The following is a 25121-nucleotide window of genomic DNA, read 5'->3' as shown; positions in this document are numbered from 1 at the left end:
CCGCCGAAGTACAATAACCATAACCGCAAACACCTCGAGCGGCTCGTTTGTCATGATGATACGGGGTTATCTCTTTCGTTCCCTGGTACATGTTCTTCTGTCTCATACCCCTCCCCCCACCCACCCCAAGAAAAAAACCCAGACAGACACCCAAAAACAAAACTAATCAGAACAAACGTACAAACAAACAAGCAATCAAAACAAACGAAACAAGGGTAAATAAACGACAATTATTAAGGTACCTGTACTAACAAATAAACAAAAAAGGACGCCAAACTTGTTAAAATAAGGCCTACTATTATTACCGGTGGAAGATCCTTTTGAAAAAATAGTAGAATATTTAAAGTAAAAAGAAACGTATTGAAATCGGAAAAAACCTGTACATTGATAAGAATAAGTATAGAATGCTCTGTGATATGAGGGAATGATGAAAACAAGAGTAATAGTAATAAAACTTTGAAACCACCCCTTGGTAATATCAGGAACAGTAACTCTCAAGAAATCGAGTGCCACAGCCTGCTTCCGGTGTCTGTGAATCCTTCCCGATTCCTTCTCCTTCCTCACTCCTGGCATCACGAAATAGTCTGCAACACCTGCTTGCACAGGGCCTAGATCTAGATTAGCTCTATATAAACAAATCATTGCACAATTAGAGTGTACAACATTTTGAGAGATGGATACAAGTATCACCATCAACAAAGACAAGCCAGCTCTGGGTGTGTATACATAGATCTAGATCTAGATATCTACGTCCATACACATATGATACGAATGATTTTCAGACTGCTGAGATTCTAGCCTAGATCTAGATTTCTAGCCTGTCTCTGTCCTGTAAATTAGCCTGGGGAGGACTTCCGTAACGAGCGACCACAATGAGACAGAGCAGAATTGAGGACTAGGGGTAGGGGTAGATCTAGGGGTAGGGTTTGGGTTAGGGTTAGGGTTAGGCCTCTTCTTTATTGTGTTTGATGGGGGCCTGTTTGTTACTGGGAAGTGGCTATTCTCATCCGGGGTGAGAATAGAAAAACGATCTACCTCTCACCCCGTGCGAAACAAGACCTGGTTTTCCTCATTTTGGAATACTGTCTATCGGTGTGGATGATCAAATTGATAAAAGCCAAGAAAAAATTACGTTATAGCACAAAAGTAAGCTAATTTGATCGTCTTCAAAGATGTTTATGGCTATTTCACTGTTCGAATCGAGCCGAACTACGCGGGTCGCCATTTTGTTTTGCCCGGAAGTTCTCGCAAGATCTACTCCTCCCCCCTCTCTCTCTGTCTGTCTCTTTCTGAATACTGAATACTGTCTATTGGTGTGGACGATCAAATTGACCAAAACAAAGTTGAAAAATGATGTTAAAACACAAAAGTAAATTAATTTGGTTGTCTACAAAGATGCTACGGCTATTTAACTTTTCGAATCGAGCCGAACTACGCGGGTCGCCATTTTGTTTTGACCGGAAGTTCTCGCGCTACTCCTCTCTCTCTCTCTTTCTCTCTCTCTCTCTCCACTGCCCACAGACAAAATTGTACGCTTTTAGTTTTAGTTTTAGTAGGCTACAGTTGTAATGGAACGTTTGTTCACGGCACAGAATTCTACAATTTTTCTGTTATCACAGTGTAGAATTCTGTGGTTTAGGGTGAACGCAAAATTTGTTGGCCTAGATCTAGGCTCCTATAACGGTGAACGCGCACCGGGTGAGAATAGTCAAAAGACTCACCTGCACTATTCTCACCCCGGGTGAGAATAGAGGTGGCCTTGTTACTGTTCAACTAAAGTGTCTAAAATAAAGTCTAAAGCTGGGTTCCTTAGGTTAGGTACGGAAACGGCACCAGGACAGTACAGATCGTTCTAACATAAATTTCATTGTCTGAATCCATTAGTACGAAACGGCAGCGGGACGGTACCGGCAGTTCTGCGGTTCTGGCTTCAGCGCTTTTTAAAACGGGCACAAGAAGTCATTTTGCCGCTGCTGCAGAGGTGCCGCAGAGATAGATTCTAAATGTGGATGTGACACCTAGATCTAGAAGATCTAAATATTCCCGTGAAAATGCCACGTTGCGTTGTGGGCTCTCTTGTTTCACAAACCTAGACTATTTTGCCTCAATAGGTGCCATGCTGCTTGATGTGGCTAGATTCTATGCATCGAAACTAAACAAAATAAGTGGTTATTCTCACCAGGGGTCAGAATAGCTATGGCCTTTTATGTCTAGGCTCTAGTCTCACCCCCCTCAGTGTGCTAACATACAGTAGATCTATAGTCTATAGCACAGAGACACACACAGAACAGCACTGAGAATAATTTTTTTTAATAAGTTGTTGAGATAAGTTTCAAGTTTAATGGGGTGGGTGAAGGCCATTTCACACCTTGAACAGCAAACAACAGTGAAAAAAAATTCTATGGTTATGCAAGGATGAAATGTTAAGAGAACGCAGTTGATACCTTTGGGTCCTCACAATTATATCTAGATCTAGCCTAATTTTAAGAACATTAAGGCTCGCCTCATGCTCACACCGGGGTGGGGGTGAGAATAGCGGGTCATAGCTATTCTCACCTGGGGTAGGGTGGTCAAAGAAAAAAGGTGCAAACCCCCCCCCCATACACCAGGGCAGTGCTCCTGACTGAAGATGTCTTTAGGTCGTTCCCTTTCCCAAAAGGGGGATATTAACATGTTCTTATGCACAGTAAAATTGTAAATGGCTGATTTATCAATGTCATGCTCAAACTGCCGGAACGACATAAGAGGAACTGCCCCTTTTTCTTTCCTCATCCTTGCTATCGTCATTTCCTCTACTTCTTTTGTATGTTTTTCACTCTCTTGTCAACTGCTATTGCTGGGGTACCTTGATAGTCGAAGAAGACTTTGTGCTGTATTTATCTTAGAAGGACACAAATGTCCCAATTTAGTTGATTTTACTTGGTTTTTAAGGTAGTCTACCTTGGTATAATCTTTGTCGAGATAACAACAAATAACAAAATAATAACACAAACGTCCTAATTTAGTTGAAATACTTAGTTTTCAAGGTAGTTTACATTGACACAACAAATGATAACAACAAATAACTGATGTAATATCAACAAATAACAACTGATAGTAACAAAATAACGACAAATATCAACACAAACGTGCTTGTACGCAAGATGATCAATCCAATACAACTTTTTAATAATGATAATATTTTCATTGTCACACAAAACTGTATGACAGGACAACAAATGGTGATGACATGATTACATACAACAGGACGTACCAGTAATGAAACTACAGGATTTTTCAGATCTAGACTCTACAATCATACATGGAATTTATATTTTTAATCGATTAATCAATTAAATTTTGATGTCTAATATGTCATATATATATATATATATATGCATGTTGGTGAGAAAAAAGATATGAAGAGATAGGATTTCGTTTTTTTCAGATAAATTGTTTGTTGCGATTTTACTTTTGATTTTAATGTAAACAAAAAGAAGGGACACAACTCCGGTCATCGCTAAAGAATATTTTACTTCTGGTAATTCCTTGGAGTTTTGCATGTAAAATAGGGGCCTGGTTGACCACATGAAAATTAATTTTTGAGGCTGGAATCAAAATCAAAGTGTTTTTGTTTTATCAGTTGTTATTTGTTATCAGTTCTTATTTGTTATTATCAGTTGTTATATTTTGTTATCTTGACAAAGATAAATACCCGACTTTATGCTGTTGAGGCTAGAGAGGTGAACAGAGTAAGCCTGATTCCCCATTTGGACTTCTCTGTTGACGTCCACCTCTTGACGCTCATATGAACTTATGCAGTTGCAAGAGCAGTAAAATCTTACTAAAATTAAGGCAAACCTGCCGTGCCATGTCTGTGGATTCAAACATTGAAGTTGACACTTGCAATACCGCACATTTTAGCCCAGTGGCGTTCAGTTTCGGTGCCTATGGATTCCCAGCTTTAGCCTCCTTACAACTACTAACTTAGCCTCCTACACACTAAAACTAAAACTATCTTTAATAAATTTTACTGGCAAGTGTCATTGTCATGACAATATAATTCAATTTAATGTTCCAAGTAGAGCACAAAGATGGAAAATCTACAACAGAATTCTTCTTTTTAAAAAGGAACAATACATCGTGTTGTTCCAAGTACACCATAGTCATACTCTCACTGATGTTGTTCACAAATATAGAAGAAAGTCTGCAGTAGTAGTGATCCTCAATACAAAATTTCATTGAAATGGGAGATAAATATGTACACTTTGTTTCCTTCAATAATATGTTTTCATTTAAGAACATAGGCCATTGTCATGCTAATAAAGCAAAGGAGATATATATCGTCATTTGAATAAAAGAACACTCTGGCTATTGTCAAGCTTTTTTGCCTTGGTGGATGATTCAACAGCAAAGACAAAGGCAACCCACAACTACTTTTGTCATTGTTACCTGTTATATCAAATGGTCATTTACTTTTAGAATTTTCCTTTAGGATGACTGATTTTATTTTGAAGTGCTCTTGGTTTTTTTCTGTGATAAACAAAATTTGCTTTCTTGTTCAGCTGCTGTCTTAGTTGCTGAGTATTTGACCTCCAACAAACTCACAGTCAAGTGGACCTTTGGTGATGCTAACAATCTGAAAGTCAATAAGTAAGTAATCAATAATCAATAGTTCTTCTGTTAACTTTGCAATCATAAGTTGGAAATGCTAAAAGCCTCTCAATACACTCAAAATAAAAAAAAAATTTTTTTTTTTAAATTTCAAAATCATACTTTATTGATCTCGGCAGGGAAGTTTGGGTCACAATGGTAAACTTACACATACATGAACAATCAAACGCACTAATATATATGTATACGTAGAATACCAAAATGAACAATATCACATCAATGCAGAACAATTTCACAATCATGCCATTACTGGTTGCCACTGCGCAGCCCCCTGTTGTTTTTTTTTAGCTTGGGTTATCGTGTTCAGGACACACCCCAGTGACCACCCGTCTGAACGCTGTGTCACAGACACTTGCTTTACATTATTTTTTAGTCTGAACCCATAACTCATTCACCGACTGAAGCCCCCAGATGTATCTGTGAAATATTTGAATTTTATGGAATATGTGTCAGAATGTTATGTCTATCTAATGTCCAATGAGTGAAGGAAATTGTAAGGACAAGGACTTCACTTTCTAGATTTTATTGTAGTGTTCTGCCTCTGATATGATTGATGTGTACTCTACAGGGAGGTGGCTTTTTTCAACTCAGCTTCAATTTTGCGATTTCTGGGACGTTCTTATCCAAGCCTGAATCTGTACGGCCAAGATGCTCTTCAGAAGACCGAGGTACCAGTTGCACGTGTCCCTTGTCAATCATGTCATATGTAGATGAAATAATCATGAGATGTGAAAAAAGAAAAAGCAGTGCTTCTAATTTTTGAAAATTAGGTTTGCCGCCTTTTATTAGATTCTTATAAATATGCTGACAGTTATTTGAAAGCGGTTTCTGCGCCTCTCATTCTGTCTCTGTTTTCCGATAATTATTTTAATGGCCTTCCATCTAAAGGGTTTGTCAATGAGTGTTATAGATAATGCAAAAGTCTGTTAGGATGAAAAAGAAAGAGAACAACTTGTGGCACTTCTTATTGAGACTGGCTTTTTATGTATCATGTATGTATGGCGATCTTTGTGTTGTAACAAATGAAATTGCTTTTTGTAGAAGTGATCTATGGCAGTTTATGTATGTGGCTTTTTGTTCCTTGTTTATGATTAGCTGACTTGATGTTTCAATGATTGATCGGAAAAACAATGTACAGTTATCTACACCTCTGCCGTAACAGTGGAAGGCCAACGAAGAAGATGGTGGAAGAACTGTAATGTCTATGGTTCTGATGTACCCTTTTTATTGTTTAGGTGGACCACTGGCTCAACTTTGCGTACGGTCAGCTGTCCAGCACTACTGATTACAAGAATGCTGTTACTTACCTGGATCAAGTCCTAAGACCAGCTACTTTTCTGGTTGGGCAGTCACTTACTCTTGCTGACTTTGCTGTGTGGGAAGTATTACACCGTAAGATATGAATGACTTATCCTCTAGATTTATTTTTAGCTATTTTCATCTTTTACAAAGCTTGGCTTTTGTTTTATTGTTGGTCACTTTTCCCTGAACCATTTTTTTTGTATCTGTTACTTTTGTCCTGTTTTCTTTTATTTGCTCTTTGCGAGAGTGTTACAGTGTTTGGGTGACTTTCTGTAGTTGGGAGCTGGCTGGAGCAGTCTGCTTGAAGGTCAGTATGTTGATATGCCTGAGAAATTTTAATCATAGTTCTGTTTATCACGACTAATGTGTACCAAAAGTTTATTATTTTCAACTGCTATGCTATTGAAAAGAGTGTAAATCTGAATGAGTTTTAAAGTTTGCTTGTTTTTCAATTCCACAGAAAACAGCCAGTGGCAGTCATCTAAGGCTGCAGGTGATGCTCCTGCCAATGTGCTTCGTTTTTATTCTCATTTGACTTCTCAGAAAATCTTTGGGGACGTGGCTGCTAAGTTTCCTGGAGCAGCAGTGAAAGAGAAGAAGGGCAGGACAGCTGAGCCCAATGTGAGTATTTGAATTTGACCTTGGTATTTAAGCATTGATAACTGGTGTTCACTTCTTTTCTACACTTCGGTCTTCAGATTAATTTATTTAATTGATTGAAAGAATGAAGCCTTACTTTTGAATAGTATTGTCCATAACTCTTGAAGAAGTGTAAAAGTTTTCTGTTGGTTTTAACAGCAACTGGTTAAAGGGCTTGATTGAACCTGATTAGATAGTAAAGTAAGTAAAAGTAAGTGAAGTTTTAACGGTATTTCTAGTGAGATGACATTTTTAACTTAACAGTGTTTTCTGAAATCCGAATTTTATTTTACTTCTTTATCACAAAATTCTTTCTATTCCTAGCTTGTTTAGGGTAAAATAAGTCTTTTTTTATGTTGTCTTGTTGAAGAGTGCAACTCAGTTTACATTTTAATATCATTCCTAGGATAACAAAAGATTGTATAATCACAAAGACATGAATTAAGCATCTATCTCTGCTCTGTACTGTGCTCTGGTTTTTGTACTTTTCTGCCTTTACTAATCTTATTCTCTCCCCCCCCCCCCCCCCCCCATGAAATCTTTCCATGGCCTAATTTGATGAGATGGGTCTTGTTTCAGATCAAGAAGGATGAAGGAAAGTTTGTGGAGTTGCCTGGTGCAGAGATAGGGAAAGTTGTTGTGCGCTTTCCTCCCGAAGCCAGTGGGTCAGTATTTTTACAGTTTATTTATATCAAGATACTTGACTATTTTTCATAATGGACAGTCAAGTTAAAACAGTATAATAAAAATTGAAGAGTTTGAAGGTAATTAATTTTTGTTTAGACTAACATTGTGTCTTGAATTTAATATAGATTTTTAAGGTCTGCTTAAATTCTTCAAAAGTCACTCTTTTATTGTTCTTGCAGGTACTTGCACGTCGGTCATGCCAAGGCTGCACTTCTGAACCAGTACTACCGAGACACTTTCAAGGGAACCCTCATTATGCGTTTTGATGATACAAATCCTGCCAAGGAAAATGCAGAGTTTGAGAAGGTGCATTGAAAACATACTCACAGCAATAATATCATAGCTGCCACTTTCCTGCTAAATAGCGGAAACTCCGCTTCATCTACCTTTTCCCGCTACTTTCCTCCTTCCTCCGCTGGACCGCTCTCGGTCGCAAATTGCGATACTTTTTTTTTTCACCCGCGGAAAACAGCGTACAGGGAGAGAGACGAAAACGCAGCTTGCGCATGTCCGCCCGTAGCTTTCTACTTCGGTTTTTCTGTGCCTAGGCTTAGCGCTAGTTTCACTTTCACATTGTTTATTGTGGAGCGACACTTGGCGCGCCGAGTGGTCATTGAAAACGGCGGAAATTCGAGAGAAATTGATGCAGAATGCAAAAATTAAAGGAGCTGGAATGAGAAAGAAGCAGCCGGTGTGCGACTTGAAAGGTTAATTAGAAAATTGAACAAGCCGCTTGCTGCACTTTGCGTTTGGTCCGATAAAGACATCGCGGCACTCCTCCTGTACAATTATGGTCCTGTTTGTTTGCATTACGGCTATTGTGGCTGTGGAAGTGAATGTAATCTAGACCTAGATAGCTTAGATAATCTATCTCTAGATATAATCTAGATCTACACATATTTAGATATCTAGATTCTAGATTAGATATCCTAGGCTATAATTTTAATTCAGTTTTGATCTAGAATCTAAATCAGAAACACACTACAGGGGCACTAAGAGCAAACGGGACCGCAATTGTACAGGAGTGCCGAAATAGCTCAGTACAGCGGCAAAGGTGTTGTCTCCTTGATCCAATACTGCTCTTCATTGATGTGCAAGTTTAAAGTGTTAGAAATCTTTTTATGGGACACCAGCTGGCATCAAACACTGGATTTTTAGTAATCAAACTGTGTCAAATGCTTGTTAGCCAACTTAGTGCCTTTTATTTTTGTTTGTTTTTTGTTTTTCAAATACATTTTAATTCAGTAGCCTATGGTTAACAAATGTGACAGTTTTCCTGTCCTAAACCATAGGCTAAATTTTCCAATATATTGCCTCTGGATCTCACTGGTTTTACTCCGGCCTTCGGAGAGCGTGCGTACGCCGTCGCATGAATTTCCTCCTTTTTTGAAATTCCTGAGTGGCAGCTATGTTATATGTTTGAATACAGCATTGTAAGAATATTCTCAAATGCCAGTGATTGCTTTTCACCCTTTTTTATGAGATGTCTTGAAAGCTAATGTTTTATACTTCTTTGATCAATAGAATAGTTTCTATCCAATAATTAAATGAAGTTTTCTAAACTGTTCTTGTTCTGATATATGCAGATTTTGAACACTGCCCCTCTGTTGCATTTATCTCTGTCTCTTATTTTTCCGCCATCTGTTCATGGCAATTCTAGTGTTAACTCATTTGGAACGCAGGTTTTGGACCGAATTTGCACCGGGAGACGTGCGATTTTGGGTCAACTTTGAAAGACTGCCATTTTTTCCCCTTTTGATATTTTTAAAGTCTGCTTTCACTATCTACACGTTCAACATTTGAACTTTTCCTTAGATATAACCCAATTTGCCTGGATATATTCCTAAACTTGCCAGGACCCGTACGAAAATGGTGTATGAGACATTAAAAAGATTATTTTTTCCGCTCAGTTGACAGTGAAGAAATGAAGAAACAAACAAGATAAAGTTACAACACAACTATAACGCAGCTGAAAACAATCCTGACACAATTTACAGTCGAAATACTGTGAAGAAATAGTTTGTCTTTCTGAATAGTCATTCTTTGTATGGTACTCCTCAAAGATCCATGTTCTTTGTCGCCCCGACTGCCTTCAGAAATCGCCACAGAAAATTACAAAAAACGATGCTATATGGTCAAAACTAAATAAATACAGAATAAAATATGGCGTAGCAATGTCAACCAAAAGTTTGTTCCCTGGAATACCTTCATTTGTGCGGATACAATGGTTGAGAAATGCTATCGGACGTATACGTCCGATGTGTCTCCAGCGGAGCTCAAGCCGATGCGTCCCGATGGAGTTAATGTCCTTCTCTGTATGTTGATTTGTTTTTTTAAATTGTCTCTTTACAATCACAGGTGATCTTGAAAGATTTGGAGATGCTGGGCGTCAGCTATGACAGGTTCAGCCATACCTCTGATCATTTTGACTCTCTTTTGGGCTTCTGTGAGCACATGTTGCGTGATGGAACAGCTTATGTTGATGACACCGAGCCAGAGGTCATGAAGAAAGAGAGGGAGGAGAGGGCGGAGTCTAAAAACAGAAGTAATGGTAGGTATCTGCTGTTTGGAAAGAAAATTCCTCTTTTCTCTGAGAAAAAAATGCAAATGCAATGTCTATTTTTGTTGTTGTAATAAACTTATTTTTGTTGGAGGATGCCAACATAGTATAGAAATCTACTATCATTTACATTTCTGCAAATTGCGATGTACTCATTTGCTTTTAGACACATCTCTGTCTCTTCTCAATCATTCCCTCCATCTAGTAATGGTTAGGATACCCATGTTACTCACAGTTAATGTGACTTTTTCTCCCATAATTGGAAACCTCCAAAGAATATGGGCAGGACATTTTGTTCTGTTAGATTTTACACAAATTTATTAAATGTATGGTGTATAATTATTTTCTTGCTTCCAAGTAATTTTCACTTTATCTCTAATGATTTCAGATGTTGCCAAAAATCTTGCAATGTGGGAGCAGATGAAGAAGGGAACTGAGCAAGGCCAGAAGTGTTGTGTGAGAGCCAAGCTGAACATGCAGTCTGACAATGGCTGTATGAGGGACCCAACGATGTATCGCTGCAAGAATGAGTCCCATGTCAGGACTGGCACCAAGTACAAGTAAGAATTGGAAACCGTGAATTTATGTTTTGTGGAAGAGATAAAAGTTCACAGATTTTGTGAAAATACTGCTGCCCTCCCCCTCTTTCCCCCCCTCTCTCTTTCTCCCACTCCTCTCCCTCTCTCTCTTCCTTGCCCTCTCCCTCGCCCTTACCCTCTCCTTTATCCTCTCCCTTTTCCTCTCCCTCTCCCTCACCTTCTCTTTCCCTCCCTCTCTAGAACCATATAGCGAACGTCTTTCTCTGTTATGTAACAAAAGTAAATAAGAACTCTTGATAGGAGAATAATGGTGATTTAATTTCTTCCAGGGTTTACCCAACCTACGATTTTGCCTGCCCCATAGTGGACAGTGTAGAGGGTGTCACTCATGCTCTGCGTACCACAGAGTACCACGACAGAGATGACCAGTATTTCTGGTTCCTGGAAGCTCTTGGTGAGAAATGACATTTATTTCTCCTGTTTTTATTTATTTACTTTTTTAACACTTTTGTCATGAAATCAAAGGGGAAAAAAACAATATTGAATTTCCGGTGATTGTTCTGCCCAACTGTCTTTTGTTTGACTTATTTTTTCTTTTTAAATCAGTAAGTTTGAATAGAAGCAATAACGGAAAAGAATCTGATTTGTCTGACATAATTTGGATGACATTTACTGCTCTTATATAAGTTGATGTTGTCCTTTTCTGTAGTCAAATTTCTCTTTGGGATGTACCATTACTTTCAACATGAAGTCAGCAGAACAAGTCAGAATGTAGGGAACAGGTGTCACCCCAGACTTCTCTGAATGTTGAACGAGGGTTTTTTGTTGATTTTTTAGTGTAGCCGTGATGACTTGGGTGGCTTTTGAAAATACATAAATACAATTATGATTATGTTCTCCTTCCTGCATTTTCATCTACAGGTTTGCGCAAGCCACATATCTATGAGTACAGTCGGCTCAACTTGCAGAACACTGTGATGTCGAAACGAAAGCTGACATGGTTTGTTGCTGAGGGCCTTGTTGAGGGATGGTACGTAACGTATAAGTTAAACTAGTGTGAGGATTTAATCTTTTCCTGCTATTTTAGCTCAAAATTCAATTGTGCTGGAGACTTATGATTTTGCTTACAATTTTGACTCATCTTCTTCTTCTTTTGCTTGTCTTTCCTCTTTCTCCTCCTCCCCGTCTTTGTTCAACTTTTCCTTGTCCTCCCCCTGCTAATGTCAAAGATAGTTGTCACCTATTTCTCATTTTAAGTGTTGCTTTCATTTACAGGGATGACCCCAGGTTCCCCACTGTACGTGGAGTTTTGAGAAGAGGAATGACTGTGGAAGGTCTGAAGCAGTTCATTATCACACAGGTAATAAAACAGTTTTATGAAATAGTCTTATGTCTTTGAGGCATCTTAAGTGGAGAATTTTAGTGTCTTTACCTTCTGAATGATAAGTATAGTGAAGCGTATAGTTTGTGTTTGACAAGTTATGAATAATCCATGTTCTTAGTTCCATTTTGCCTTTTAAAAATACATTTAACCCCTTCGTTGCCTTATAACTTACCTGGTACGTCAGGAAAAAGCATCATTTTTAGCTTTGTACCGTACCATGTACATCAAAGAATTGGGCAAAATTTGCTGTTCCTGGTTACCTGTGTGACATTATATGTATATTGTGCTTATCATTGGCTCTAATTCTTCTGTACAGAGATTAAGCAACAAACACAGTGTGGATTCGTATTCAGGAATAAAAAATGGGCATATTGGTACCAAATTTGCAAGTATTACTTTACTACTAGGCTTGCATACGATTGATAAACATAGATCTAGCATTGAGGACGATCACAGGCTCTTGCAAAATGTAAACCCCAAAATGACATGAAGAGGGCAAAAAATTTCACTTTTTAACTTTTTGCAAGTTCTTCAGAGTTATGTGTAAGATGGGAAATATAGAGAATGAGAAATTGAAAACTCAGGGTCTGAAGTATGTCACAAATGGGCTCGATGTAGACTGAGTCTCCTAACCCTGAGACGTGATACTGCTGTCCTAGCTAATGAGCTTAGCTGAAAATCGGTGCTGACAGTAAGAAGGCACATCCCGTGGCAGCGAAGTGGTTAAAAAAACAACTTGTGTATAATTTACAGCATGGGCTTGCTCAACTTTTGAGTACTGAAACTTTAATTTTCTTTTTTAATGCAAAATTGACTGGGTTTTTAACTGAAGATTGACTTGTTTGGTTCAATTAACTCATTTGCTAGGCCGAGCCGTGGGGGACGGCGCGGCTAAAGTGCCGTCAGTATGCTAAGCCGCCCCCGGCGGCTCGAGAACCGATTTTCAATTTTAGCTTAGATTCTATTCCAATCCACATATCCATGTTAAAATAAAGGTCATAATATAATGTTGACTTCCGGGTCAAGCATTTCCACTGAAAATCGGAAATTTAGATTCAGCTTTGAAAAGCGATTTCGTAGTTATTCGACTTTGTTTTATCGCAATGCCAAAATTATAGCCCGGACACCAGTCTTAGCTATTTTACACAACAAAATCTATCATTATTTTGCTCACTAATGAAATGGAGGACTCTTTTTTATAATATTGATACGATTGGACTCATTATTATTATTACTCTGTTATTGAGAAATCAATATTTTTGAGTGCTAGATCTAGGTCTAGATCTAAATTGTCAAAATATTTTTTTCTACCCAAAATCACTACTTTTTTAAATGAAACTACACAAAAAGTGCCACTCAAGACATGTTTGGGTTTATTGCAAATGCAATTCTGAATAATTCCATAAAAGATACGAGTGGGTTTTTTTCTGTTTGTGATCGTTTCTCAAGATTGAAAAAAAAATTTTTATGTTCAAAATGTACAAATATTACGGAATGTAGGTAAATAACTGCAAACTTTTCAATATTTTCCAATTCTACATTCATTTATGGTTATTTTGATGTATCATTTGACTAGGTGCAAACATATTTTTTTAGTTTCACCAAAGATTTTTTTTTTTACAAATTTTATCCGCATCCTATCAAAATTGTGTTGCATAATCGTCTCTTACAGGAACCAAAGTTGAAAAATACATAAATAAACATTACATATGTATTCTACAAACCATACTGAAAATATTGGTATATAATACTTTGATATTTATTTGAATTTGTGGCCCGAAAGGACCTTTTTACTGCGCACTAGTCATCTCATTCGACCTCCCGAAAAAAAATTTGTCCACAAGCCGAAAATAATACGTAGCGAATGAGTTAATTCATTATCCCACAATTGTGTGATAAGCTGTATCTTATGGTACATGTACATTTTTCCCTTCAGGGTTCCTCTCGATCTGTGAATATGATGGAATGGGACAAGATTTGGGCTTACAACAAGAAGGTATTAATTCTTTCTACGTAATTAAAAAAATGAAATTGTCCTCCATTATGATTTCTATTTGATGTGCATATGACTTCCTGCATTAGTCATGAGCATAACATTGATGTCCTCTATGATCTCAGACAAGGATTTACGGAAAGCCACATTTCCATGCTTGATCGCCAACATGCTTTGCAGATACATGTAAACTTTTGACTCTTGGAAGCTAATTTTGATGGCTATACTATATTTGTGTGTGCGGGAAGTGCATATGTTAGCTAGATGCTGGATGACACACAAAACAAAACTTGTGTTGATGATTTGAGAGATGTCAATACTTTGTGAGTGTGTATTTGTTTGTTTGGTTTTGATTTTTTTGTTTTGTGTATGTCATTGTTTCAGCAGAAGAATGGATTGTCCGGTAGAAAGTACAGAATAATTTCTAATGTGTTCATGCATCACAATGATCACAACCAACTGTTTTCTGTTCCTGTAAAATACAACTGCAACTCTGTTGTGACCCTCATGACGGCTTTAGGTGTTGTGCTCTATATCAAGCAATTTGAACTGGGCTGGAGAGGGGGCTATAGTTTTCCTCTACTTCTAGTCCATCAAAAGATATTCTCCTTTTTCATCATTTTAGGTGATTGATCCTGTGGTTCCTCGGTTCACTGCTCTTTTGGAGGCTGATGTTGTCCAGGTGAACATTGCTGGAGCAAAAGTGGAGTCAAAGGATGTGGCCAAACATCCAAAGGTAAGAAGTTTGCAACCCTTGTAGATGAATAGTTACCGTATTAGTTTTTAAAAATTAGTTCACTGTACACACAAAGATCGTTTGAAATTGGTTTTTATGAATTGGCTTTGTATTTGGTATAAAGTTTTGATAGTGACTCTTCTCATTATTTTCTGCAAGTTTATTTAGAAAGAATGCTAGGCAAGTAGGTATGCCTTTGATTTCTTGTCGTTTAGGTAGGCTACTTATTTCTTTTTGTGTGTTGTTAGCTGTTATGATGTTCCCATTAGAACTTTCTTTTCTTCAGTGATTTAGATTTAACATGGCAGACTTGTATGTATTTTTGCACTGTATGTTAGTTATGCTCTTCAAGGTTACCATTGCTTCTTGTTTGTGCCTTTGTTTTGATAGTGATTGTGAACCATCTTTGAACAGAATGCAGACATTGGAAACAAAAAAGTGTGGTATGGACCCAGAATCTTCATTGATGGGGCTGACGCACTGGTGATGAAAGAGGGAGAGGTTGTCACGTTCATCAACTGGGGCAATATTGTGATCAAGAAAATAAACAAGTGAGGAATAACATTTATTTGTCGATGGTACAAAATGATAGCTATACATTTCAATTACCTTTCTTTATTTCAAAAGATTCTTGCACTCATGTCCCTGAGATTGAGTTTTACTCTTTTCTTAATGATTAACAAGATATTGGTAATGCACATCACTTATTGTTTTGGATACAAATACATACTTTTCCTGTCAAAGGAAATTGTTGCTCTGGCAGTCATGGGTTTTTGCTAGTATATTGGTTTCTCTTTGGCAATTTTCTGAGTGAACTACATTAGTTGTATCTTACTAGAAGAAGTAGGATAAACTGTTTCCCGTTTTGAGTGTGGTATGAATCTTAAATATGACAATTTTATTTTATTTAAGCATGTGGAGATCTCAGTGTGTAAAGAAGCATTTTTTTTCTGAGAAAAGGGGTCTGACTTTTTTGTTATAAAAACCCCTCAATTTTTTGCACAATGCCAACTTTGGTACACTCTCTTTCATGCCACAAACTGATTTTTACTGGAACTGAGAGATTCAGACAGAAGATTAATGTCGTAGTGGTGTTTGGTTTTAGCATTCAGTAATTCTGTTTTCTTGTATTTGCTGCAGGGATTCAAGTGGCAAAATCTCCTCCATCGATGCTGAGTTGAATCTCGAGAACACGGTAAATTGATTTTTTAAATTCATTGTTTTGTTTTGCTAATTAAAAAAAAATTCCAGTGGCTGTGGACCATTTTTTTTTCTTTTCTATTTTCATTTGCTTGATTTGCTTGAAGTTGAATTATGTAACATATTATTTAGAAGAAGACCAGTTTTTATCCTGTTTTTTTGTAGTCAATCACTGATTATTCTTATTCCTCAGTTGGCAGTACACTAGTCTGTGACTTGCACTCCAATGCAGGCACTAGTTGCTATTAGAATATGTGGTTTTAATTTTTTTTCCCTTTGTCCTTAAAACTATAAGAATGGTATTCATAACTTCCTCATGCTAATGAGGAATCAGATTTTGTACTAAACTTGATTTAAAACTGCTGAATAGTTAGTAAAAAATTACTTTCATTCTTTTCTTTGAAGTTTACTTATTTATTCTTTTTTAAACATTAGGATTATAAGAAAACTCAAAAGATCACATGGTTAGCGGAGGCGGAGAAAGGGCCATTCATCCCAACGGTGTGCCTTCAGTATGATCACATCATTTCGAAGGGAGTTCTGGCCAAGGATGAGGATTTCAAACAGTACATCAACATGGACTCTAAGGTAAGGAACGCACTAGAAAAGTAACTGCAGATTATTCTTCTATCAGCTGTTATGCTTCATAGTTTTTCTTTAAAAAATCACAATCTTTGATAAATGTGATGGCCGTGACTTTAAAAAATCACAGTCTTCGATAAATGTGATGGCCGTGACTGTCTTTTTGAAAATCTTGTTCTGATGCAGGAATAATGTTTATAACAAATGCAGTGTTTTGTCATACTTTTTTACGATCCTTGTACTTCAGATAATAGTTTTAAAAAATGATTGAGAAGAGAAGCTTAAAACAACCCTTAAATTTTCACTTTGTTGTAGGCTGAAGAGGTGATGCTTGGTGATCCTTGCCTTGCTGATTTGAAGAAAGGTGACATTGTGCAGCTGCAGAGAAGAGGGTACTACATCTGTGACCAGCCTTATGTTCCAGTCAGGTAAGTCGTTGAGGTAGAGTTGGGTCGGGCTCGCAAAATTAGCGTCCGCGAGTAACGAACTACTCGCTGGCACTACCCGCAAACGAGCGGACGGGTAACGAGTCGTCCGTTTGTGAAGAGTAGTTCATTACTCGCTACTCGCTACCCATCGGACAGAAACAACAGTTTGTTTAATGAGCGAGCGGACGGAGAGACCCTATGCATTTGAGCGGGCGGACGGACGGACGGGGAGCGAATCCTTCCATTGCATACTACTTACACCCCCCCCCCCGAAAAAATTATTTAAAAAAAAATCACCCTCCTGCCCCACATTGTAGCTTGGTGTTCATGGCGGAAATTTCTCTACTACCCCCCCCCCCCCTCCCCCCTTCTGCTTGCTGTGGAAATAGGTGGGTTTTGAAAGTAGATACGTGCTTTTTTGCATGTCGTACTTATTCAAAGGTGAAAGAGGGGAATTGGTGTTAATGGCTTTTTTTGCCCAGCCATTCTGAGAGATGATGTAAAATTTAATTCCTTTCCTATAACTTCTGCTATTCCAAAATAGACTTCTTGCTCAAAAGTAGTTCAGAGCGCTGCAATATTACATTAACCAAGATGTTTTTAATGGGAAGTGTGTTTGTACTCATGCCTGTTTCCTGGTATGTGTGTGTGTGCGTTTGTAGTTAATGCCTTTGTTGTTTTCCTGCAGTCCTCACACTGGCAGAGCCAGCCCCTGTGTTATGATCAACATCCCTGATGGACATCAGAAGGAAATGCCTAAAGGAGGATCCAAGCATAAGGAGTCCAGCCAGAAAGAGGTTTGTCACATTTTGCTTTACATTCTTTGTCAGCGCTGGAATATTGGTGTGCTGAATGCTTCTGTCATAGTGATAAAAAAGATTGGACTCCTTGCTAAAGTGAAATAAAAAGCACAACAGCATTGATTCATTTCAGCGTTCTGCTTTTTACATTAGTGAAGAAGTACAGACCCATCATATCAGTCTTCTTCATCTTCTAGTGCAAGGTCTGAAACAGACCTTGGTGATTACGGTTTACCGCTTTCTCTGCCCAGATGCTCTCAACAAACTTACATTGTCCTGGTCTTTTCCCATCACCTTTTGATTCAAGTTATCCAATTTGTTTTAGGTGTATCTTTGCCTTATGGTATGAGTTGGGATTTTTGCCGTTTTGCATTTCATTGCTTCGTCTTGTAAAGGCATAGTTATTTACCTTCAGACATAACTCCTAATACCAATTGCAAATTGACCATTTATAGTTCAGGAGATGAACCGTGTTTTTTGAGAGAATCTCTTACAGAAGGTCTTAGTGCCTGAAAAAAAAGTTTTTGTTGCATGCACTTTTGCAGTCGGTTTGGGCAAATTTATGTCAGTGTCAACTCACCTTAACATGTCACTGAAAAGTGGGATTGATCAAATGCACCATTCATCCCTGGCTGCTGGCGCACAGGAATACCCCAGTTAAAGTAATGCATCCTATAATACTAATGATAGGGGTCTGTTTGTTTTTACCCCATTTTTTTTTTTCTCAGTCTAATTTTTCTGTTCATTCGATCACTGTGATAACCAGTGTCTGCTATTCATCGACAGACATTCCTTCCACACGCAATTTTAAGTGATTGAGAAATAAATGCATTATGAATTTTTGTTGTTGTTTTGTTTGGCAAACCCATTTCTGGCTGAAAAAGTTCAAAATTGACTCAAGCCAGGTGATATCACTCCATGCGAATTAACTTGATCGGAAAAGGGTTAATAATTACCATTATGATTTTCCGTGCTTCCTGCAGGCTGCTCAAAGCAGGAAAGGCAAGGCAGCTGAGAAGTCTCCCCAGGAGGAACAAGCCCCTGCCTCAGCCAGTTTCTCCGGTGCCATTGACCTCAACAATCAGATTGTGGCACAGGGAGATGTTGTGAGGAAACTCAAGGCTGATAAGGCTAACAAGGTGTGTGTGTTGTGTGTGTATATATGTGTGTGTGTGTGTTGTGTGTGTGTGTGACTGCTTTATTGTCTATCGGAGCTTTCTGTGTCTTTTTGAAGACGCTATATAATGAAGGTGTCAATTTGAAACTAATTTTGTGGCTGTTTCAATTGTTTTGCTGTTGTGTGTATTCAGTCTATGGTGTTTTCAGCTGGTTGTACTTTTTTGGTGGCTTTATGTCCTAGTGAGAAATGGTTGGTGTTGTGGTGGAAGAAAACATTCCCTTTGAAGTTCATCTGATTTTATGTGGGTGATTGGCACATGCTCTGGTGTGATTTGCTCCTTCTTTCCTATTGAAAGATCTTTCGTCATCTTCTCTCCTTCTTTTCTTTATATGTTACTCTCTAGAAACACCTCTAATCTTCAGCACTTAATATTACCAAAGATAGAACATAACAAGATGGGCCACTCAGCCAAAAAAGTGTCCGCCGGAAGTTCACTCTTTGCTTCAGATGGCGCTGCAGTCTGTTTTGAAGCTCTCTTTCATTTCTCCAGAAGAAGAATAGGAATAGCACCGCCTTGCGTGCGCAGATCGACTGCTGTTCATCAGCTGTTCGGGTTCGTTCAGTGCGGAGTTTTAGGTTTTTTTCATTTTAATGACATCTTGCCTTTCATTCTAAAGTCAAATTAAAAGAAGAAAACAGTCACCCATTCCTACGGAAGAGGTTTTATGTCAGCGTAACCATTTTAAAAAAACGTTCTTCCGAAATTTAAATTTATATTTATTCAAAAACTTGTTAGTTTCACTTTGATTTTTTAAACACAAGTAGGGTAACTGTTCGCAAAGGGTGTGCATTTGTGAAGAGGGCGCCACCGAATTTTGAGGACACTTTTTTAATTGGCTCAAAGAGAGGAGTGGCCCCTCTTGTTATGTAGAATCTTTGATATTACCTAATTGTGTTGCAAGCGCCTTAAAACTATTACAGAAACTTATAAATCAGATTTTTCAAAACTTACAAAATTTGTATGAATTTCCTCAGGACCAGGTTGATTCTGCTGTCAAGGTACTTCTTGCCCTCAAGGCTGACTTCAAGGCCAAGACTGGCAAGGACTGGAAACCCGACATAATGTCTGGTGCTGGTGGTGATGGAAAGAAAGTGAAGGAACTGAACGACGCCATCACCACACAGGGAAACAAGATCCGTGACCTGAAGTCGGAAAAGGCTGACAAGGTAAAGAAAAAGCCTATGGTTGGGAGATCTCTGTGATAGATTTATTCTTATTGTTTGAGAGGTTTTGTTTTGGTGGTAGTGGGGGGAGACATCAGAGTTCTGTACTTCTCTTTATTCTAACAAAATGAAAGAAAAGAAGGAAATGGGTATAGGTCAGTGAGGTAGGCTACATTTCTATCATGCTGCAGAATGGGTGTTTGTGTTGAGAAAGGTTTCAAGTGGTTCTGTGTAAGTATAATTTAGTTTCTGTTCTCCTTAGATGGTATCTTGCATATCTTTTAAAGAATCTCTGCTTGTGAAACTTCTGAAAAGTAGATACTGGAGAGAAACGTAGTCCACGCACTCTTTTTCTTTATATGTCCACCGTCTTTTTGTATGTAGGTCATAATGTAACTTATGAAAGTGATAAAAAGTAATGGTATAGAGAGTAGGGCTGGATCCTGCTCGTCAAATTTGAGAGTGACGATTCGCGATTCAGTCGGCTTCAAAGAATCGCGAGTACGCGAGCGCTCGCGGAACTGTGGTGGAACACTGACTGAAACGGAACAGTGTCATGTCAACGGAACAGTATTATAACTACGCCACAAGGCGAGCGCGAGTCCCACTCTTGATGTTCCGCCATCCTCTCCGCCCCACACCCTTTATTGCGCTGCTCTATCAACTGACCTCAATTAGTGACCCCCATAAATCCCCCCCCCAAACCCCACCATTCGCTAAAACAATGGCTCCATAAAATTCCTTCTGTCTATTGGTTGGACCCCGTTCATTTTGTTTTAATAGGGGGGTTGGACTATACCATCTTTTGTAAAATAAGGGGAGCTATACTAAGTGTTCCGTTCCGTTCTTGCGCTCGTGACTCGACTCAGCAGTAGGTTAAACAAGCCACAAGGTGGTGACAGCGACAGGGGAGTGAATCGGGAATCGTTTGGCGATACTGTTCCGCGTTCCGCTGAAGTGAATCGTGAACCGCGTTCCGCAGGAAAGAGTGACGATTCAGTTCCGTTCTCGCGCTCGTGACCCAGCCCTAATAGAGAGGACTTACTTGTAGTTGATTTTTCTTTATTTGCCGAAAACTTTTACACCATAGGAATCTTTTTAAAAAATAATTAAGTAATTTCATATATTTTAGGTGAAATCATGGGGTTCTTTTGTGTTGTTGATATCACAGGCTCACTATGTCCACTCTATTTCATGTTGTTTTTTTTTCATTTAATAAAAGTATGCCAAAAAATCACATGGGGCCGCTTCTAAGTGATGACTTTGTTAGTGTGTTTGTTACCCTATGTCTATGCTATCATATTTTCAAAACAGTGAAAGGAGTGTGGCCGATAACCTCTGTAATATTAATTTTTAAGGTAAATGCAGTTGCGTTCCGTATTAAAAGGCTAACACATCTAGACTGACTTGTGTGAATACAAGTTATCCCTGTCGTCATTCGCAACTGATCCCAGGCCACTTCTGGGATAGTCAGAGCATGTAAAAAGCCTGAAAGACCATGCCCAGTCGACCAGAGAATTACAGGATCGCTTCTTCTTAACCCATTGCACCCAGGAGTTAAAGTTTTCAGGCTCCTTCCGGAATTTCCGCTACTTGTACTCATCCGTGGGCCTCCCTCCGCCTTCACCGGCCGGGCAAGTCTTCCATAGCCCGCGACATGACAGGCATTTGATAAAAATCGCTGAGACCCGGGAATTTGAGGAAATCTGTAAATTACCCCAGGAAAAAGGCGGGAAGACCCTGGAAAATATATAAAGTTCTGGAATATTTGAAAACAAATTCCGATATGGTCAGTAAGTTAATTTTTACCGGTCGCGATTGTGGTATTCGTTCAGCTTTTCCCAGTTCGACAGTACGCGTTACGCGAACAAGCGGCTATGGCGGCATGCGGAAGTGTGTGACACCGTGGCTCGATCGGGAATATCAAGATTACTTATTACTTTCGATTTCGTTACCACCTAGAACTTGGCCGGTGATAGACTGAACGCAACATTTGTGACATGCAGGTCATCCACTATAAACGCTGTGTCGCTATAAAAATAAATAAAATTTTGTATCTGTGCTGTCACTTGTGAAAAAAGAAAAAAAAGTGTCGTCCGATTGTCAGCTTGTCAGGCTCTTCATCGTGACCGGTCAGTGAACCTGAGCAAAGTTGAATGCCAAGATCACTGCTCAGGGGAACAAAGTGAGAGAGTTGAAGAGGGCTATGGCTGACACGATAATTTCTCATACGTCACGAAAATGTGTGACTTTAAGCTTTGTGCAAAATTTGCCGCTCCTGGTTGCCTATATGATGTTACATGTACGTCACGCTAATCACCTGGCTCTAATACTAATTCTTCTGTTTGGATGTTTAGCCACAAGCACTACATGGATTTGTGATCTGGAACCAAAAATTTGCATTTCAGTACCAGATTTGCTAGTACAGTCAAACCTGCCCCGATGGCCACCTCTATAAGACGGCCACCTGTACAAACGGCCACTTTCCATTCCCCCCCTTGCGTTTTTTCTATATAATTTAACTGTGTAAAACGGGCACCTGTCCAACGCGGCCGCGGCCACCATATTTTAACACACAATCCCTATCACACTAAGCAATAACACCTGTCTTAGACGGCCACCTTAGTGACTCCATTATGCTTTGTCATAAATCCAGCATTGGCCCCTGGCGTTGTGGGCGAGCCGTCATAATTCAATCACCTGTCGTTGTTGTTAGGTAGTCCCTCCAACCGTTCGTGTTGCGTTGGCCCCTCCCACTGTTGACCAATAGCTACCAATTTTCAGCTGCTGGTGAGGTAAGCGTGTGATCCCTCATAACCCATAAGTCCCGCCCAGAACTCTCGCACAAATTGTAAGTGAGATGAGTGGTCACTGTTTACCCAGTCTGTAACAAAGTAACAATGGACGTCAGCATGAACTTGCGACAGAAGCGTCACTTGTTCTCAAGTGGTGGCGACAGGTGTGTTTGTTTTACCATAGCACTCGGGCCTCCTTGTCTGAAACATTTCGTTTTATTGTCACCCTTGCACAAAAGCAGCAACAAAAGAAAAACAAACAAACAGCGAAAACAACAACAAAAATAACAATAAAAACAATGCGACTACCTTTTGTTGGGACCTCAGAAAGGAATGGTTTGTTTTCTTCATCTTGATCAGTCCTGCCTAAGACGGCCACCTGTCTTATACGGCCATTTTTCTCCTTGACAATGGGTGGCCGTCTTACACAGGTTCGACTGTATTACTTTACTTCTTGGTTTGCAAGTGATTGATAAACACAGATATAGTCTTGGGGTGGCCTTATGCTCTCACAAAACGTAATCACCTAAATGACTTTAAAATGCAGAAAATTTCACTTTTTGTCTTTTGGGAATTATTCAAAATAATTAGTAAGATGGGGTATATAGGGAGTGAGGAAAGTTAAAAAAGTGACACAATCAAAGACCCGGAGCATGAACTATATCACACGTGGCTAGATCAAGGGTGCGAGTCCATTAACAGTGAGACATGAGACAGTTGTCCTGGGTCATGAGCTTAGCTGAAAATCAGTACTGACTGTAGGGATGCATATCCGCTGGCAACGAAAGGGTTAAGCAATTTCATACATGGGGCAAATCGGGGGGGGGGGGGTTGTGTTGTGTTGTTGATATCTCGAGCTCACTTTTTTCACTATATTTCATGTTGCTTTTCCTCTTTCTTTTGTCTGGCAGGCTAGTATTGAGGCAGAAGTGAAAAAGCTCTTGAGTCTGAAAGCTGAATTCAAAACCGCGAGTGGCAAGGACTGGAAACCTGGCATGACCTTTTCGGAGGTCGCACCGGCTCAGGCAGCCACAGCACCAGCTGGGAAGCAGGCAGGTTCTGCCGCTGCAGAGTTGGATGCCAAGATAGTTGCTCAGGGGAACAAAGTGAGAGAGCTAAAGAGCGCTAAGGCTGACAAGGTAATTTCTTCTACATCACGAAAATGTGTGGTTTTAGGCTTTATGGATGTCACGGAAGTTTTTAAAATTTCCCGCTCCTGGTTGCCTATATGATGTTATATGTACGTCACACTTATCACCTGGCTTTAATTCTTCTGTTTGGATGTTTAGCGATGGTTATAGTGTCGCAATTTGTCTAGCTCATGTCACTGGTCGACATCATTACAGAATTACCAAGCAATTAATAATACTGCGTTATGACAGTAAATTTCTTTGTTCAACTTCAAAAGTGGACGTATTGTGGCGAAGTTTAGTCTTGCTTTACAATTTTTTATGACCTAATGGACGTTACGATCGAGTAAACTAATGTTTTGCAGATTCAAACTGTCGTTGTCGATCTCTACTTTGTGGTATGTTTTCCGATCCGATTAACTGAATCCTTTATTAAATGCAAAGCGTCACATTACCTCTCCTGAAAGCATTTGTGATACAGTCTTGTCAGATTGTTACATTTCTTACGTGAAAGTTTGACTTTTCAATGATCTGATCGTATTATTGACATTGCAACATTGTTGATCCCTTTGGTCGTGCTGGGAAAATTTTGCAATTACCGAAAATAAAATTAAAACTCGCTTCTGAAGAGAATACAATAAGGAGATACCACGGAGAACAAACTTTGGTTCCGAATGAGACAGTTTTAAATCAAGCTGTTGAAAATGTGTGCACATCTGATTTGTGCACGGACTGTAGTATTTAACCGAGCGAGGAAGGGAAACGAAGGACGTTTACCGAGTTACAATTCGGATATAACAAACACCTAACTTTATTATACTTTATACGTATAATAATTAGTTTGTATACGTCTTATTTTTATTTTTAGCAACCAGTACACAGTCATTACTGTCAATAATACGTCACAACTGACGATCGCCTACGCTCATAAACGTTCACGAGTGTAAAGGAGAACGACGAACCGTACCATTCGTCGTTTTCGCGTACATCGCAAGGCTTACCTGTGGGTGCGCAATGTAAGGGAGAACGACGAATGTCGTATAACTTTGCTACTTTTTAACCTAAACCATTAAAACTTTAGAAACTGCTTTATGAACACCCCAATCAGATATCTGGTGAATTACAGCTTAAAAGAGTGAAAAATAGAAGACTTATAAAGTGAAAACAGTTTTTGCCTCTCCTAAAAAAATTTGCCTCGCTACATGGGCAGGACCATTCGTTGTTTTCTCTTACGACGACAGAGTTGTCCTCGGTAACTAGCTTAGCTGAAAATCAGTACTGACAATAGGAATGCATACCCCCTGGCAACGAAAGGGTTTAAGCAATTTCATACATGGGGCAAATTGGAG

The 25121-nt window shown here is 39.0% G+C and overlaps 1 protein-coding gene across 1 annotated transcript in view; it reads left to right on the top strand.

The window, feature by feature from the left end:
• Positions 1 to 504: 504 nt before the first annotated feature.
• Positions 505 to 25121, top strand: part of LOC101852074 (bifunctional glutamate/proline--tRNA ligase) — a gene marked incomplete in the record, with an annotated part of 55644 nt that continues 31027 nt past the window's right edge. Inside the window, 22 exon segments of the mRNA XM_013087469.2 lie at positions 505 to 716; positions 4545 to 4632; positions 5222 to 5321; positions 5889 to 6045; positions 6416 to 6576; positions 7174 to 7259; positions 7461 to 7587; positions 9640 to 9832; positions 10230 to 10401; positions 10710 to 10834; positions 11302 to 11410; positions 11656 to 11740; positions 13701 to 13760; positions 14383 to 14493; positions 14908 to 15044; positions 15634 to 15688; positions 16129 to 16281; positions 16591 to 16703; positions 17392 to 17500; positions 18487 to 18642; positions 19659 to 19850; positions 23554 to 23768. Of these exon segments, the coding sequence (XP_012942923.1) occupies positions 674 to 716; positions 4545 to 4632; positions 5222 to 5321; positions 5889 to 6045; positions 6416 to 6576; positions 7174 to 7259; positions 7461 to 7587; positions 9640 to 9832; positions 10230 to 10401; positions 10710 to 10834; positions 11302 to 11410; positions 11656 to 11740; positions 13701 to 13760; positions 14383 to 14493; positions 14908 to 15044; positions 15634 to 15688; positions 16129 to 16281; positions 16591 to 16703; positions 17392 to 17500; positions 18487 to 18642; positions 19659 to 19850; positions 23554 to 23768 (2747 nt within the window).

The sequence above is a fragment of the Aplysia californica genome, unplaced genomic scaffold (assembly GCF_000002075.1).
Source record: "Aplysia californica isolate F4 #8 unplaced genomic scaffold, AplCal3.0 scaffold00021, whole genome shotgun sequence".
In the NCBI taxonomy this organism is placed as follows: Eukaryota; Metazoa; Mollusca; class Gastropoda; order Aplysiida; family Aplysiidae; genus Aplysia; species Aplysia californica.
The sequence above is the reverse complement of the archived record's forward strand: the minus strand, read 5'-3'. Positions and strand labels throughout refer to the sequence as shown.